The sequence below is a fragment of the Aulonocara sp. 'chitande type north' Nkhata Bay genome, linkage group LG9 (assembly GCF_057382095.1).
Source record: "Aulonocara sp. 'chitande type north' Nkhata Bay isolate Kocher_YH1m ecotype deep benthic linkage group LG9, A_spYH_male_GT1.1, whole genome shotgun sequence".
Classification (NCBI taxonomy): Eukaryota; Metazoa; Chordata; class Actinopteri; order Cichliformes; family Cichlidae; genus Aulonocara; species Aulonocara sp. 'chitande type north' Nkhata Bay.
This window is the reverse complement of record NC_141352.1, coordinates 25,267,693-25,285,438: the sequence shown is the minus strand read 5'-3', so window position 1 is coordinate 25,285,438 and position 17,746 is coordinate 25,267,693. Positions and strand designations below refer to the sequence as shown.

Below are 17,746 nucleotides of genomic sequence, written 5' to 3'. Positions count from 1 at the left end.
CTTTATGTTCTCTATAAGAGTTTTTTTTTTTTTTTTTGCCAGTTCTTCAAATGTTCAATAAAAACATGTATGCTAATTCATAACGAAGAAAGCTTTGTAACTATCCCCACTAGTGAAGACTGTCATTTCCAAAACACTGCCCCCCCTCCCCCGCGGTTCGCAGCGCTGTTGAAAAGGCTGTGGAAGTCCCTGTATTAAGCACATAAACCTGCGACACAAAAATCACCAAACCACCACAGACTGTTTTCCTTCGTGGTGATGAAGGAAAACGCTGGGCTGGCATGTAAAAGGGCATTTATTCCCTTCAAGGACCTGAAGCTCCATAAAGTAGGGGTGCAACGATATTCGTATCGATATTGAACCGTTCGATACAGTGCTTTCGGTTCGGTACGCATATGTATCGAACAATACAACATTTGTAATTTATTTTATCAATTTTCCTTCTGACGATGCTGTCTGTGTTGAGCGCTCAGTGAATCTGCGTTCGACTACTCCGCCTAGGCTGCACTGTCCAGCGCAGATCCACTGAGCGCTCAACACAGACAGCATCGTCAGAAGGAAGAGCGCAGGGCACCTCCCCCACCCTCATTCAGATCTGGCGTTTGGAATTATTTTGGTTTTCATGTGACGTATGACCCTGAAGGTAAGCGAGTCATGGACTAAAGTAAAACAGTATGTTGGATGTGCCATGCAATGCTCAATTACATGGGTGGGAGCTAGTGTGTTAGCGCAGTTAGCTCGTTAACGTGTTGGCCGTCTAGCCCCATGCACGGAGCTATCGGCGGTAGCTCGTTAACGGAGATTTGCCGTGTTGTGGCGTTAAGGTCATTTCAACGAGATTAACCTGAAAGCACTAGTGGGAACACAACGAATATGACTGCACATTTACGCCGACATCATCCTAGTGCAAAGACAAGTGGAAGCAGACAAAAAAAAGCAAGCATGCTACTAACTTTAGCCGAGTCATTTAGACAGCTGTTAGCACATGATTCTCCTTATGCTGCTGAGAATATAGCCCAGAAGAAGCGGATAGTATAGCTTTTATTTTGGAAAGAGCCATTTCTCTGTAATAAACTCTCTTTTCCAAAGATGAGTGATTCCTCAATCAGACACAGGGCTTGCAATATCGCTAGCCCGACGTCCCGGAGCTAGCGATTTTTTCAGTCGGGCTACCAAAATCTATCTCTTCCCTGCCCGTCGGGCTATTGTAGGAAAAATATATGTCAATGCTTTTGCATTCTTTCAGAAATGTAGCTGGGTAATTATGTCATTGGCATCGGTGAGCCACTGTCAATATGTGACATATTGAAGTCGCGTTTGAATTTGCGCTTGTTTTTTTGCTTTCACTTTGCAATGACAGCACTGATCTGTGAGTGATGATAATTTGTGCACCAATTCCTCTGACATCGTCTTATTAATCGTTAGCTTACTATGCAAACATGACGCAGCAAGCTTAAACATGTGAGAGGTTGATCGCGCAGAGAATCGCTGAGCTTATGTGAGTGCGTGTGTAAAAGCATTTCAGTTCTGCTGAGCCAAATAAGACAGGTCAGGGTGAAGAAGTGACAGCCAAAGAAAACCTTACCACAAAACGGAGAAGTTATGACAAATCAGACTATAAGGCAAAAAGAAAGTGCAGCTTTATGGTTTCATGGACAAAAGAATTTCTGTGGCTGCAATATGATGAGCTAAATAACCAGGGCTGCACATAAGTGGTCCGCAGGTGCGCATTCGCTGTCAAAATAAAAAACACGCACAAGGGTTAGGGTTAAATTTAAAAACTGTACTTTTGAGTTAAAATATATATTTATAATTTTAATAAATGACAAATTAAAAATGCATGAACATTTTTTGTATCGAAAAAATATCGAACCGTGACACCAAAGTATCGAACCGAACCGAACCGTGAATTTTGTGTATCGTTGCACCCCTACCATAAAGCACCCCTCCAATAGCCAAACCCATCTGTTCTCTGATTGGATAGTTAAATTTGTGATTGACATGACATTGGCCAATCAGATCAAAGGAAGAAAAGTCGGGTCAAAATTCGTACTTGTAACTTGCAGAGTTTCGCACGTATTTTTTGGCTAAGTCCACACACAAATCTTTTTTACACACACACAAATTCTTTTTACACATACAAATCCTGATTTACAAGTACAAAATATTTATGACCACAATTTGAGCCCATACATTCCCTTTCACTTTTCAACTACATATCAATCTTTTCAATGAGTTTCTGCTGGTGAAAATCTATTTGTATTCAGTGGATTAAATATTTGCAACAGCTTAACAAATTTCAGCAATTTGTTTGCATGTAAGAAGCTTCATACTGTTGAAATGCAGTGGCACAAAGTGATGGCAGAGTTCTGTTGTGCACTTCAATTGCTACAAATCTTACCAGCCTGCATTAGAAGCAGCTCCAACTAAAAAAAACTAAATAACTGAATTGAAGAAATAAATAAGAACTACCTTTATTTATCCGAGTGTTACTAGAAATATGTATTAAACTGGATACAGCAAAATTTATAGGTCTAGAAATAAGCTACTCAGTTTGTCGAGACTGATGTGAAAACAGAGCTGAGACCTAATTTCATCCCCTGTCTGGGTGAGCTGAGGTGAAATTCTGTCTGTTTTTTAATTCGCTAATGAGACATTGTCTGCTCTGATGCACGCACAGCAGAGCTACAGTGGTGATGGTTAGCAGGCTTGTCATCAAGCCTCATCAGGTCACTTTTGCTGGAATAAGGTCATTCTCATGAAGTCACTGACAACCATTTTCTCTTTTTCTCTGTCTTTTGTTGTTGTTTTGTTTCTCTGTGAACAAGCCAACACTGATTAATGGGCAAGCTATTGGAAGTGTATAATTGGGTAACAGACATGGGAAAGACTTTCTATGGCTTTAATTGTAAGTTTATTGGATGTTTGTGCTCTTGTGAACCTGCTTTAATGCACAAACGTGTGCATGTTATTCAAGAAATTATACTCAGATCAGATTAACTGTGTTGGGGGAATGAATCATTTTCTGAAAGAAATGTGGAAGTAGTGCTAATGTCACTTATATTCCACCAGTCTGTGTCAACTTTGGCACTGAACATTTTTTCTGTTGCAGATTAAACATATTTGACAGATGAAGTGAATGACATTGATCACTTTGTTATAACAACTCCTGTGGTTTTAGAATTCATATGGATGTGACTTTGCCACTTATCACTCATTGAGAGAGCCTCAATGTTATACAGTCTTTAAGACAGATACAGATATTTGGTGATTTCAAAATCAGATATTTAGATATATGTTCAATTTTTTGTCTTTGACACAAAACATACACAAATTTGAGGGAAAGCTATTTGTGTATGCAACAGAGACTGCCCTCTGGTGGACAAATGATGCAACATCATTGAAGGGGTTGAAGGGTGTTTCTCTAATTTACTTTTTCAATTTTCTCTTATTAGCGTTTATAAATGCTGATGCCAAATAGCTAATATCAGCTAAATCAATATGCGGATGAATCAGTTGGGCTGTAGACAGCAGTGGCTGCCCCCAACTGTTCAGTGGGACAAACTACAACAACACAAAAACTGCTCAGGACCACCTGAGTTCAAGTTCAAGTTCAAGTTACAATAAAGTTGAACTTGAACTTGAACTTGAACTCAAGGCAACGGCACACCAAAGATTTCACGAATGCACTGGAATAAGCCCGACCCACAAAAGCTGAACTTACAGGAGTCATTAGCAATTAATATTGTAGTTGCCAGCTTGAGTCATACTTAGTGGACCTGTTACAATCATTTCCAGCTAAATCCACTCTTAATATCATCACAGAGCCAAGAATAGAAAAAACAGTCTGAAACTGAGTTTGAAGCCTGAGTTTTTAGATTACTCTCACATATAGAAAAGTCTCCACTTCAGAGGTAAAACATTTAGTGGTCTAATGGATTTGTTATATCTGTGGAAACTTTTCTCTTCTTTTCTTTTCCCTATTCTTTTAATCTAATAGTGCTTATATTACAATTTTACAATACGTCCCCTGTTTAAAGTTTGCAGATGACATGACATTTGCTCTCAGAAATGTGGTGGCAGAAATCAGACTCATAGAATCTCCTAACCTGATCAGAGAAACCAGGTTAGGTATTTACATAATACTGAAGGAATTGCATACAGTAAACATAGTTCTGCATGTTGTGCTGAGGTGGCAGTGATGGGTAATGCAGAGAAATGAAGAAAAAAAATTATGTCAGCTGGAGTGTACGAGGAAGATGGATGGAAAGAGACAGCAGGAGTGAGATGAAGAAGGAGAAAGAGAGAGTGAGACAAAGGAAAAGAATGAGAAGAAAAAAGACAATGAAAGATGATTAGCTCCTGTGCTGACTCAGGCTTGGAACGTGGGGTCATTCATTTTACCATAAATCTATTCCACACTAGTATGGAGTTGGATGGGGAAGAATCGGGCCTCAGGTGAAAATCCCATTAAAATGCATGTTGCAGAATCAGAGTGGGCCAAGTTTGAATCAAAGCCAACTTTTAGGGGTTGATATTCTAACCAGGCTCCAAGTGCAGACTGTGCAGTCAATATAGGAAATGAATGGAAGATTTGTTGCCTTTAGAAGTTGCCCAGTTGCTGAGGTGGCAGACCATTCATATGAAGAGAATCCACTATATATTTACCAGAGTGTATTGTTTACCGGAGATTATGCAATTAATTTCTTTCCACAATACTCATTTGGTTTTCTTGTCCTTTTCATGAGCTTTTATATTGCTTCCTAAAACAACAGTAAGATCAATGCTATACTTTTACTGTGCAAATAGATTGAATAATTATATAAAATATGAAAGAAATCACACTACAGAGAGTATTTAGAAGTGTTTTAGGGGTGGGGGGGAGGGAAGTAACCAATAAGATGAGTGTGGCGCAAGTATTAGATTTAACAGGTGACCCTTTTGGATGGATAGATGTCAGTGGTTCTTTCAGCTTGTCCCCCTTGTTTCTTTGGCAAATGACACGTGGACAGTGTTGCCAGCAGAAAGCCTCTTCTCTCTTAGAAGAGGTTGAAAGCACAGCTTAGGTTTTCAAAGTTGCATCCAAACAAAGATTTCTGTATCTTCTGTATCTCCTTTGGAAAGACAAGCCCAAAGTGGAGATGCTTGTCCATCATGCACAGCCTCACTTTTGGAGTAAGCCAAACTCAGCATGTCAGCACAAATATAGTGTGGTGGTGGAGGGATGTTGGGGTCGCTTTGCAGCCATAGAACCTGGGCAATTTGCAGTCACTGAGTTGACCATTAAGTCCTCTGTATGCCAAAGTGTTCTAGAGGCCATCTGCCTGACAGCTAAAGCCTGGCCCATGCATCAGAACAATGATCCTGAGCACAGCAACAAATCTACAACAGAATGACTTAAAAAGAAAAGAAGGTGTTGCAATGAAACAGTCAAAGTCTACTCCTCAATCATAGTGAAATGCTGTGGTGGGACCTTAAGAGAAATGTGAAAAAAGTCATACAGAAAGAAAATATGGGCTAGAGTTCACATAACTGTACATTTAAGAATATTACAAGCTTCATTTATTAATTTCATTTAATTACATTTTTTAATCAGATGTTGGACACTGGAGTCAATTGTAAATTACCTAAGAACTCAAAGAGATGAGAATAGGCCTGGCTCAGGAGTCAACCTTATGCCTAATGAGATGCTGGGTTTTTGTTGTTGTTGTTGTTTTAATTTGTGGATGTTGAGTTTACCGAACTGCAGAATTTCACTCTTAAATGTTTTGCTATCAGCCTTGTTTGTACTTTGTCCTTTGGGGGCTGTTGTATTAAAGGATGTAAGCCTTTTCTCCCTGCGACTGTGAACTGGATAAGCAGTTAAGAAAACTGATGGATGGAAGTCTTTTTCATTAAGAAAAAAAAAAACACAGAGGGAGGTAAAGAAAAAATTATTATTATTTTTCCTTGTCCAATTTTATTGTTATTCAAAAATAATCTTTATCTGTATGGCTCCTTTAGTGCAGGTTAATGTTGACACTAATGGTTAAACGTAATCAGCAATACAATATTATTATCTCACAAACAGCTTCTTCCCCTGAGCCATTCAGAGTGCCAACAAACACTATCCCCCACCCCCCTCTCCTCCCTACTCACCTCACCAATCTGAGCCACGGTGTGAGCACCCCTCATCACTCAGGCCACACACATACAGACTCTATACTCAGACCAGGTTCTTTGCACTGCTTCCAACACTTTGTTCGCCAATTTGTGTCTTTTCTATGGTGTGCCTTTCTCTTATTTTGTGTGTAGGAGTCTCAGCCATTGCCTTGAGAAGGAAAAGTGGAAGAGCTTCTAGGTCAGTTATGTAGGAATTTTCCAACTGGGATGAAACCCCAGGGCAGATGCAGAACATGCCATGGAGGGTTTGTCTCTAGGCTAGAATGGTGGGGACAGAGTGGGAAAAGTCTTCTGAGACTTCCTCTGGTGGAAAATGGATGAGTGGATTGGGGGAAGTGTTCTCTCTAAACAGAGACAGACTGCTGCTGTGATGATACGGCTGTCACTATGACTTTAACCATGACTAAGATTTATTAGTTATGATTCTTGCTCTGATTATTTTTTTTAATGAGTCTGACTCTGTATGTATGCAGAGATGGTTTATTGTGTTGAAGCTACTGTATGTCGGCAACATAATGAAGCACACAGGTTCAGACAGTAACAGCTGGATGTGTCCGTGGATGCCACCACATCAGCTGCTGGGTGAAGCAGCTGCAGCTGTGTTCACAATCAGTAGCTGCACACTGTTGGAGGCGATCCTTTTAAAATGAGGAGTGAGCACAAAATCCACAAATAATAATATTAATAATAATGGATTGCATTTATATAGCACTTTTCGGGGCCCTCAAAGCGCTTTACAATTCCACTATTCATTCACTCTCACATTCACACACTGGTGGAGGCAAACTACAGTTGTAGCTACAGCTGCTCTGGGGCAGACTGACAAAGTGTAACATTAACCATTCTTTGCAATGTATCAGCAGATTGCTTCCCTGAACGTGGTACACAGTACCACAAACTCACACAAGCTGTTTAGATCATTTTTATAAAACACTACTGCTGCACTCTGAAAAAATACATTTTTAGGGTAAAAACATTAAAGAAATGCAAAGCCAACCTGGCCAAAGAACTGACTTTGGAGACCCCTAGTGGCGACTTTAAATATATGGCAATTAAAATATTTGTTTTCATTTTTTTTTTAGTGTGTTGGCTTTTATCAAGAACTTTAAACTGATATTTTTTTGTTTTTGTCTTAGTACAGAGTGTAATGAAGTTTCTGTCTGACCTGGAAAACTACACATCTGAAGTGTCCATGCTTTATCTAGCCAGTAATGAAAAGTGAGAGCTCTCACTCCCTCTTCAGCCACCTGAAAACACACACACACACACACACACACACACACACACACACACGCACACACACACATCTTTCACAAGACATGCCAGCACCAAATCATTTCCATTATTTTCAAGACACTCACCCTTTGCTATTCCTCTCAACACATCATGCGCCCAGCCCCGGTGTGCTGTCCACGCCAACATGGCATGGTTTCAGCCAATCAGAAGGCTTCATTATGCATTAAGGCACTCTGATTGCCTGTAATCAAAGTCTCTTTCCCAAGCAGACTCAGCATAATGGAGGTAAAGTGCCTCTGCACCAGTACTTTCGCCTGTATGTGTTGATTAGCTCTGATTTAAGACTTAACTCACTTCAGCAACAATTTTCTTTCATCAATCTGCAGTTAACACAGAGGAAAGACAGCACATGGCTGTGCTGTCTGCAAATCAGTGTTTCTGGAAGTGGTGTTTCTTTTTTTCATTTTTTGGTGTGAACAGGTTGTGATGATATTTTAAACTACTAGAGGATACAACGACTCAGGGTTTGTATCAGTCCACGACACAACTTCTGCTGTTGAATAAACTCCATTTTCAGTTAACTGAAAGTTTCCCAAATGAATTAGAGCTACTCGGTTGACAATGATTAAAACTGTCAATAAATAATCTATCAGTTGTTTAGGCTAATTTGCTTTCTTTTCTTAACCAAAGAATATATTGACTATGATTTGATTTTATTGTGTTGGTCAGAAAAAAGAAGCATTTAAAGATCTTTTGAGGTTTCGTTAAATTGTGATGCAATGCGTGTTTCCAGTGTTGTTTGTCAATTAACTAAGACATTCTCCTCTGTGAAGAAAAAGTTCTTCAAAAGTCCTTTTAGTTTTTTAGTGTTTTCTGGTTATCATGAAACCAATCTTCAGATTGAGCTTGAATGGAAATGACTACCTGCAGTTCGAATAGTCAGTGTTCAGTAGTTTTTTACTTACTGCCAGTAGCACAAAATCAAAACATTGAACTGAAAAAGAGGGAAAAAAACAGTATGCAAACTCTAGTTAACCAAAAGAAATGTGAGCATGTGTTGAATACTGCTATTTGGATTCTTTGTAACCCGTGTTTTTGTAGGTACAAATGATTGCCAAATGCTAAAAGTGATACAGAAGCACTCACTGAACGGGGGTATGTCTGATTGCACCTGCTCAAAACATGGCTGTGCAGAATGGATAGATTATAGGTTGCCGCTTTATCAAGAAGCAGTCATTGAAACAAGATTTTCTCACAGGAAAACAAAGGCAGAAACAATCAGTTTAATTTAAACATGGCCACCTATCTTTACCTTTCATACCATTTCAAAGACTTGTTTGAGGGTTAAACCTGGGATTACGAGGCATGGGAATTCATAAATATGAATGAATGTAGAAAGTCAAATAACAGTGAATGCGTTGTATGTGTGATCCTCCCACTACACCCAGAGTGGAGCAGGCTGAAGGCCCTGTAGTGGAAAGAAGTACATAAGCAAAGAGACAAAAACATTCTGATTCGGTTGACATATGATAATGCCTGAAGTAAACACGTGTGGATGAACAAAAAGCTCAAACCTTAGTGCGCTCCAAGATGTACAAATTGAAATTAATCTAGCAGGCCTTTGCCATCACAGTTACTGTAAAGCTTTCAAAGCAAATGCCAGCTAATGAAGTTCATTCTCCTCTGTTTGTGCCCCAGCAATGCAAAGTTAAACGCTATTAAGATGATCAAAGCGAGCGGAAAATTGACATGACTTCGTATCTAAATGTATCAATCAATAACTCTGAGGGAAACAGAACACAGTTGCTCCAGTTCTGAGGAAAGCTTTTTCATTCTCCTCTGCTCACTGACTCCCAAAAGCCCAAAATTTGCTTGATATCTGGGTCTGACCACTTGTTCTGAACTTCTCCCTCCTCAGGTATTGTTTCCCTCATCTCATTGGCTGTTTTGTCCTACGAGCGCTACTGCACCATGATGGCGCAGACTATTGCAGACGGTAGAGACTTCCGCCCAACCCTGGCAGGGATCTGCTTCTCCTGGCTTTACTCCGTGGCCTGGACCGTGCCTCCGCTGCTGGGCTGGAGCAGATATGGTCCCGAGGGTCCCGGCACCACCTGCTCGGTTGACTGGAGGACACGTACGCCAAACAATATCTCCTACATCATCTGCCTGTTCACCTTCTGCCTCGTTCTGCCGTTCGGCGTCATCCTCTACTCCTACGGCAAGCTGCTGCACGCCATCAGACAGGTGCGAATCTGCAATATAAATGTTATGAGAGCGTTTGTTCCAAAGTGAGAAAATGAGCCTTTCGGGAAAAACAGAACACTAATTCTGTCATGAGATGTGACTGTCAAGACAGTTGTGTGGAAATGACCCAGATTTGAGATGAGACACCACAAGGTCATCTATACATTATGTGATTTATATGTAGAGCACAAGAGCGGCCCCTTATCTACGACTTCAATCGAATCACGAGTGTATCATAAGCCTCTCTTTACTGTATAGCCCGGGGCTGCAAAGCCGACAAGAGAGCGGGTAACATGAGTACAAACATTTCAAAGACTTGAGCTTGAAAGCTGAGAAATTTGAACCACCGATCAGGTTTGACTTTTCAACAACCGTCCATTAAAGCTGCCAACATCGTTTTCTTCTCTTGTCTTTAACTTTACGCCTTCGCTGCCGGTCGGGGAGGCTCGGGTCAAACTGCAGCTGTGAGTTTTCTTTTAAAAGCCTCTGAAGCCACATCATATGTGCCAGAGCATAATTGATACCTCGAAGCAAGAAAGAGCAGACAGAGAAAAATGGGAAATCATGACCTGAATTCTGGATGACAGTCATAAATTGTGTCTTCATATTGCTGCTGAGCCGGTGAACTGTTGTAACGGCTCCGGTTATGTCTGAAACTAGGTTGTGTGCTCAGTTCTGTTTTAAATATTAATGGTTTTATTTACACTACCAATCAGAGGTTTGGAGTTCCTCTAGTTCAAGCATTTTGTGTGTTGTGTATTGTCAACATATAGAAAGTACAGCATAGATATTTAAGATATCATCTCACATTTGACTTCTGTATTTATGACCTTGAAGGAGGTCAAATTCTAATAATTTTTCCTTAAAATTAAATACTACCTAGAGAGTGAAATTTGGAGGAGGTTTATGCTCTCAGAGTGCTTCTGGTTTGTTGTTTAAACATTTTCTAATAATTTATTTTGATGTAGTTTATTTATTTATTTTCAAAATGAGTTTAACTTCACATAATACAAACACAAACCACAGGACTATAACTTGGAGGAAAAAGCTGAAGATAAATTTCACACTTTAGGATTTAGAGTATTATTATTCCCTTCAGGTGTAATCTTTCTATTTCCCTCCTCTCCTGGTTTAAAGTGCTTTGCTCTATGGATTAAACTAGGATTTTGTTGCTTATTTCCAGCTTCATTCTTTTTTAGCATTCTGCCTTATGCCCATATTAAATAGTTCTTGGCTTTTTGACACCATAAGGATCTAAGAGTGGAGAAAAGTAAGCTTCTGGGCCATAGGGATTTCCATTATTTAAAATAATGGAATTTCTGCTAATTTAAACTTAAATATAACTTCTGCATTATCTTGCTTACCACATACTGCTGTATTTATGAAAATACATCATTTTAATCAGACATAAGGGCAAGATATATATGCAAAGATAGAAAATGCCTCAATCATTCCAACAATAATGAGATTAAGTCTGCCTTGCACAGTGTTTTTACCAGCTAGTAGCATTAGCTACATCATCAGTGTGACATTATTACTCATATGTAAAATCCATATAACTTTAAAACGTAAGAGCACGAATCAGTGGACTGTAAAGCAAAATACTCCATTACCTGCCACATACAATCGTACTATACTTAGCACAGAAACAGATGACAAATGGTCATTCAAGATCTTCATGTAATAAAAAAACAACAACAATCAGGTAAATATTGTGATTGGTCAGTGAATATCAATAACTAGTAACAGTAACATTCAATATTTTAAAGCCTGACTTTGACTGATTTTCACATTAGAAAGCTGAAAATGGTAGTTTGGTAAGAAAAATGAAGAGCAGCACAGAGCTTCAGTCTGCAGCGTGGTGTTAATGACAAGATTATAGGCAACTGTCTCCATTACACACTGCTGAGGCACTTCATTAAACCTCGAGGATACAGGCTTTCACGCTCAGCGCCGGCTAACTGTAGCGCCGAAAACTCTTTATGGAAAAGCCCAAATAAAAAACAAACAAAAAACATGTGAATGTTATGAAAAATGTACAAGAGAAGGAACGCTGATTTGCCAATGTTTCTTTTACTTTTATTTCATTGCATGTAATATGGTGACCAGTGTTGGTCAAGTTACTTGAAAAAAGTAATCAGTAACTAATTACTGATTACTTCCCCCAAAACGTAATCCTGTTACTTTACTGATTACTTATTTTTAAAAGTAATTAATTACTTAGTTACTTAGTTACTTTTTAAAAACACAATTTACAACCTGAAAAGGTGATATAGCCCAATTCTACTTTTTCTGCATAATCCATCATACAAAATGTAATCAAATGGAAAAGTCCCTTTTTAAAACTTATTTTATTCGTTTTAATCTTTTAACTTTATGCATCAAGCAAAAATTTAATTATATGCAACATTCTCTGACTGGAAGAAATTTGTTTAATATTTAAACCTATTTTCTGCACACTCCAGCACATAAAATAATTTTTTTTGTGTGTTTACACTCACTCTTTCAAATAGATGCAAGTAAAACACAGCAGAAAATAAATAAAGTCAAAGACTAGCGGTCCTTTTGCTCTATTTTCACCTGTAAAGCAGGAGTTGGGTAGGCGGAGGTTTACCCTGGTGCAGGTGTGCCGCAGCGGTCAGTGGAAGACTCCGCGAGTTTCTCTGTGAATTTCCCATTACGTTGTAGCGCACTTGGTGCTTGCTTGGAAGTTACGGGGTTTTTTTCGCTGTAAAAAGAAGTTTTCTTCCCACGCACAACGGACACTAATGTTTTTGTCACTTTTTATGGAATCAAACTCAAAGTAAGGTCAGTACTTCCACGCTTTAAATGCTGCATGCTCATACTCTCTCCTGCACTCGATATATTGTCCGTTGTTGATCTGCACACAGCTGTAGTCACGAACGTTGCACTTGCTTACGTCACTGTCATGAGACATTCTCGCAAAAAATCACGGTTTTAGTAACGCAGTAACGCAGCGTTCCTACGGGAAAGTAACGGTAATCTAATTACCGTTTTTGGAATAGTAATCCCTTACTTTACTCGTTACTTGAAAAAAGTAATCGGATTACAGTAACGCGTTACAAGTAACGCGTTACTGCCAATCTCTGATGGTGACACATGTTAACTTCTTTTTATTCATGAATATAAATGCATTCTTCTTTTCAGGCTGATGGTGCCTGTCTGTAATATGTCGTTCTATTAGGGTCATTAATTAGGTTAAACATTATAATATTATGATTTTAACAATTTACACAGAAGCAGCTCCAAAGTAAGTTGTTCTTTAGGTGGAGAGATGGGATGAGTTACATACTCAAGGTCAGAGATGAGTTACTAAACCATATGGACCATATGATGGTGGGTGCATAACATAGAATCTTTGGATAAAACTTAACAGAAGTGGAGCCAGTGGGCTCCCTGCTCATTTGTAAGGATATTCTGTAAAGCAGATGGGGGTGGAGATGTGATATTGAGGTCCCACCTCCTCCTTCATGTTTAATAGCAATCTCACTGGGCAATCAAACTGGGCAAAATGTGAGGTACACCCTGAACAGCTCACCACTGTTGCAGGGCAAACACAGAGACATAGATGCCCATTCACATTCACATCTAGGGATATTTAACCCAGCATGCCTGTCTTTGGACTGTGAGACGAGGCTGCAGAACCCATGCAGGCACAAGTCCACACAGCTGGCTGGTGAATTTGAACACAGGGCCCTCCTATTGTGAACAAACAGTGCTCCCACTGTCCTACTGTTGTGTCATCTTTATGACATGCTGCAAAAATTGATTATTGACTACCCGACAAACAAGCTGCAGCATGTCAGACTGCGCAGAGCTGCACAGGGGGTTGTGCTGTCTCCATTCCTCCATTCCTGCTCACCATGCCACATATAGAAATAATCTGATTTTACAGTGGTTGAATGGGCAGTAGGAGTACAAAACACTAGTGGATTTGTGGAGTGGTGTGAGAGGAATCTGCTTCTGAACCTGAATAAGACCAGAGAAATGGTGATCAACTTCAGAAGGAAAAAGACAGCTACAGTCTGTGTCTGTCCTAGGATGGGATGTTTATGTGGTAGAGGGGTACGTGTACCTGGCTGTCCATTTCAACAGTAGGCTGTAGCATAAAAGTGCAAGAGCAAGAGCAAGAGCTCTGTTTTCTAAGGAAGCTGATCCTTCAATGTGTGCAGCAAAATGAAGTAGTGCACTTAGCTGTGGTCTGCAGGGAGAGCAGCATTTTAGCTAGCAGCTTGAAATCTGAAAAAAGAAAGCGACTGGAGGACTTCTTTAAGTTGGTGAGTAGTTCCAGGTGTCTAATACCTGGGACTCTGGAGAAGCCTCTTGGATGCCAAGTGAAATGTATTCACAAACTTAAAGAAGTCCAGTTGCCTTCTTTTTTCCTGGATGACTGAGAACCTACACAGACATCAGAGCGATTAACACCACCAGGCTGAATAAGCGTATTTGGAAGGCTGTTTCTGTGACTGGCTGAAAATTGGACATTTTTACAGCTGTGGAAGAAAGGTCACTGAACAAACTGTAATCCATCATGGATAATCCTGCATTATTTACTGCAGGCAGCAGAGGACACATTGATTCAGCTGTACTGCTAAAAGGACAGATAGTTTTCTTTGTGTTAGTTTGTGATATAAACACAGATCTCAAAATTTGTTATTAGGATCTCATAACCTATAAAGATTTGTACCTAGTAGTTTATATGTGCTGATGAAATTAATAAAACCATCTCTGAGGTTCAGAGTTTAGGCTAAAATCTTCTACACTTCAACCAGAAATCGGTGAAGGATTTAACAGAGTAATGCAAAATCAGTTTGCAACAAACTTAAAAAGGCAAAATGTGTTTAAGCTGTCAGTGGTAACCCCAACACTAACTTTAGAGAACATCAAAAAGTACCAAACATATAGCTTTTGAAGCATGTCAGAATGGGCATTTTTGTGTCTTCTGTATAGCATTAGTGTTGGGTTTAGGGTCATAATCTGTGATGATTGAAGGAAAAATGGGAAATATTTACAATAATCATCTGAAAATGTCTTTCACAAATATAAAACTAAGTGAAGATCATGTTGAGTGATTGAGCCTAACCCGTCAAATAGTTGAAATAAATTCATTTGAAAAAAGCAGCACGGTGGCACGGTGGTTAGCACTGTTGCCTCACAGCAAGAAGGTCCTGAGTTCAATTCCACCATCAGGACGGGTCTTTCTGTGTGGAGTTTGCATGTTCTCCCCGTGTTTGCGTGGGTTCTCTCCGGGTACTCCGGCTTCCTCCCACCGTCCAAAGACATGCAGCTTGTGGGGATAGGTTAATTGGATAATACAAATTGCCACTAGGTGTGAATGGTTGTCTGTCCTTGTGTGTTGGCCCTGCGACAGACTGGCGATCTGTCCAGGGTGTACCCTGCCTCTCGCCCTATGACAGCTGGGATAGGCTCCAGCGCCCCCCGCAACCCTGAAAAGGATAAGCGGAAGCGAATGGATGGATGAAAAAATTATATAAGTTAATTGATAAAACTATTTCCAAATCACTGCTGTAAATATTCTGCTTGTCTGTTTATACACAAACAATGGCCCCCTTGTTCTCTTTCTGCATGGATGCCTGTTTGTCATTGCCTTCGTTGTGATGTATGTCCTTCATGTTAATCTGTGACAGCTACATGCACAGTGAGTCTAAGAATTAGGGTTGCCTCAGTCTTCGGCTGTGCATCATATGTCTTCACATTAACTGTGGGAACTGTTCGTTTCTATTAGCCCTGTGGGTGTTGTCTGTGTTGATGTTGTTTGCACAAGAATTTAATTTGCCACACCATTTGCTGGTTCATGTACCGTGCTTCTCTGGGTCTTTTCCATGCCTGCAAGCATAAGGAACTTTTTTTTACTAGTTGTTTGGAGCAGAGACTCAATTTAAGTGTAACTGTATGCAATAATCACTAGTTCAAATATTCTCTGTATTGCAGTGTTACCTGTGAGTAAGCGAAGAAGAAAATAGTTACACACCTTCACTGAAGTCTCAATAATGCAACTGTTTTGGTTGTATTAACATTAAAAGCATGACCCCATACTAAATGCAAACACGTCACATTGTAACTTTTCAAAGTCAGTCTTCTTCTGCATCGCTAACATGGAGGCTGGTAATCTCTGGAGGTCACCATCAGTTGGCTTCCTTTTATCCATACTGAGATATTTCAACCCATCAGATGGATTGTCCCAAAAATATGTTGCAAATGTGCATGTTTGTTGTCCAAAGAGGATTAAACCTTATTACATTAACCATATCAGATTTCAAAGCATCATTTAAATTCACATTCTATCGTAAACTGTGATTAAATTCCTTAAGATATGGAGACAAGGAGTGGAGCAGTTGGTACAGATAAAGAAAGTGATGCTGCAGACTCGGTTACTTTATCAGTGACGCCATCTGAATTAATTAAGCAGAGGAAGACGGGCCAGATGTAGTGAGAAGTCTCTTAGCATACTGCATCCTGTCAGTGATGGCAGGTACATTGATGGATGTAGGTGTAGAGAACAAGGACCCCCCCCCCCCCCAAAAAAAAAAAAAAACAAGCAGAGAGTATAGCTGAGCAGGAAGATGACTATTGAGATTGACAGCTGCGATATTTTTTTAATGTCGTTTTGGCAGTTACTGTATACACTTCGTTTTTTTAATGCCCTTCACAGTTTCCTGTGGTCGACACCAAGTCAAACCTGGATCATCTTACATAAACAGTTTTTTTTTGGTAATGATTAAGATTTTTTAGAAAACTGTGTCTGGTTTTATTCATATTAAACAAGTGTGTTAAACAAACAAGCAAACAAACAAAAAAAGATATAGTCATAGACAGATGGTTTCTTCTGTCTTCATTCTTGTTTCTGATGATTTCTGAGTCTCAGTTAATGTTCTCTGTGTTGTTGTGCTGGTGCTTACTTTCTACATCTATGGTTCTTAGGCTACGTCCACACGTACACGGGTATTCTTGAAAACTGAGATTTTTCATTTTCGTTTTAAAAAAGAATCCCGTCCACACGTAAACGCAGAAATGAAGAAAAACGCTGCTAGGAACATGCCAAAGCAACAGGTGGAGATATATTCCTAACCGTGCAGAAATGTTGGCCAATCAGAAGTCTAGAAGCCTCGGTGGGAAAAAGTAAACAAAGCTGGGGCACAGAAGCAGAACCGAGTCATATGTGTGGAGGGACAGTAACTGTGTGTGTATATGTAAGCATTTAAACACTGCAGAGAGTACAATTAACAGTAACAGTATTGTAGAAATTCATTTCACTGAAACAATAACGTGGCGCACACCTTTGACGCTGCGTTTTCTCCATTTTTCTCGTCCACACGTAAATGCAAAAACTGAGTTTTTGAAAGTCTCCACCCTGGCAGGCGCTTTTAGAAATCTCCATTTTCAGTGACCGAAAACGTCGTTTACGTGTGGACGAAAGATGCAAACGCATAGAAAAAAATGTGCTTTCAAAAATACCCGGGTATGTGTGGACGTAGCTTTAGTCTTCAGTCACACAGGTCTAGAGATATAAAATGTAGATTCAGCAGCAAGTTGGTGAATGTCTGCTGACTATTTCCAGGTAAAATCAGCTGGAAAAAGGCTGCTGCACTGAAAACACGTGAGGAAAGTGTGATGCTAACTGGAAACTTTACCCTTCAAAGTAAAAGTTGGGCTTTTTGAAACATGTTGGTTTGTCTCCAGTTCTGGTATCTGTTGCACTTCATGGTTTCATCTTTATCCACTGCCAAAGCAATTGCAAGGATGCTTGTGGTGTAGCACTACACACCTCTCCACAACCAACTTCACCTAGCCCCAAATACACGTTTCCCCTGTGATCAGTGGTTGCCAGAAGGTTGCCAACTGGTCTCTGGACAGAATTTTACATTGCAAAATATTTTATTATTGTGTCTATTTGACATATATTCTGTTGAGGTTTTGTTTTCTTGTCTTTTCATTTTAATCTATTTTTATTATTATTATATGGTCAAAGTAGGTTTCCCAGCATTCCTGTTATATCTGTGCCTGACTCACTCTGTGTTTATGCATTGGTCCTTTTTGTTTCCTTGTCTCATACTTCTTG

At 39.7% G+C, this 17,746-nt stretch overlaps 1 protein-coding gene across 1 annotated transcript in view; it reads left to right on the top strand.

Annotated features, from left to right (window-relative positions):
- The window catches only part of tmtopsb (teleost multiple tissue opsin b), a 46,156-nt gene that overhangs the window by 4,310 nt on the left and 24,100 nt on the right, over positions 1–17,746 (top strand). Inside the window, exon 2 of the mRNA XM_086306696.1 lies at positions 9,317–9,645. Within this exon, the coding sequence (XP_086162822.1) occupies positions 9,317–9,645 (329 nt within the window). The remainder of the gene's footprint in view (positions 1–9,316; positions 9,646–17,746) is intronic.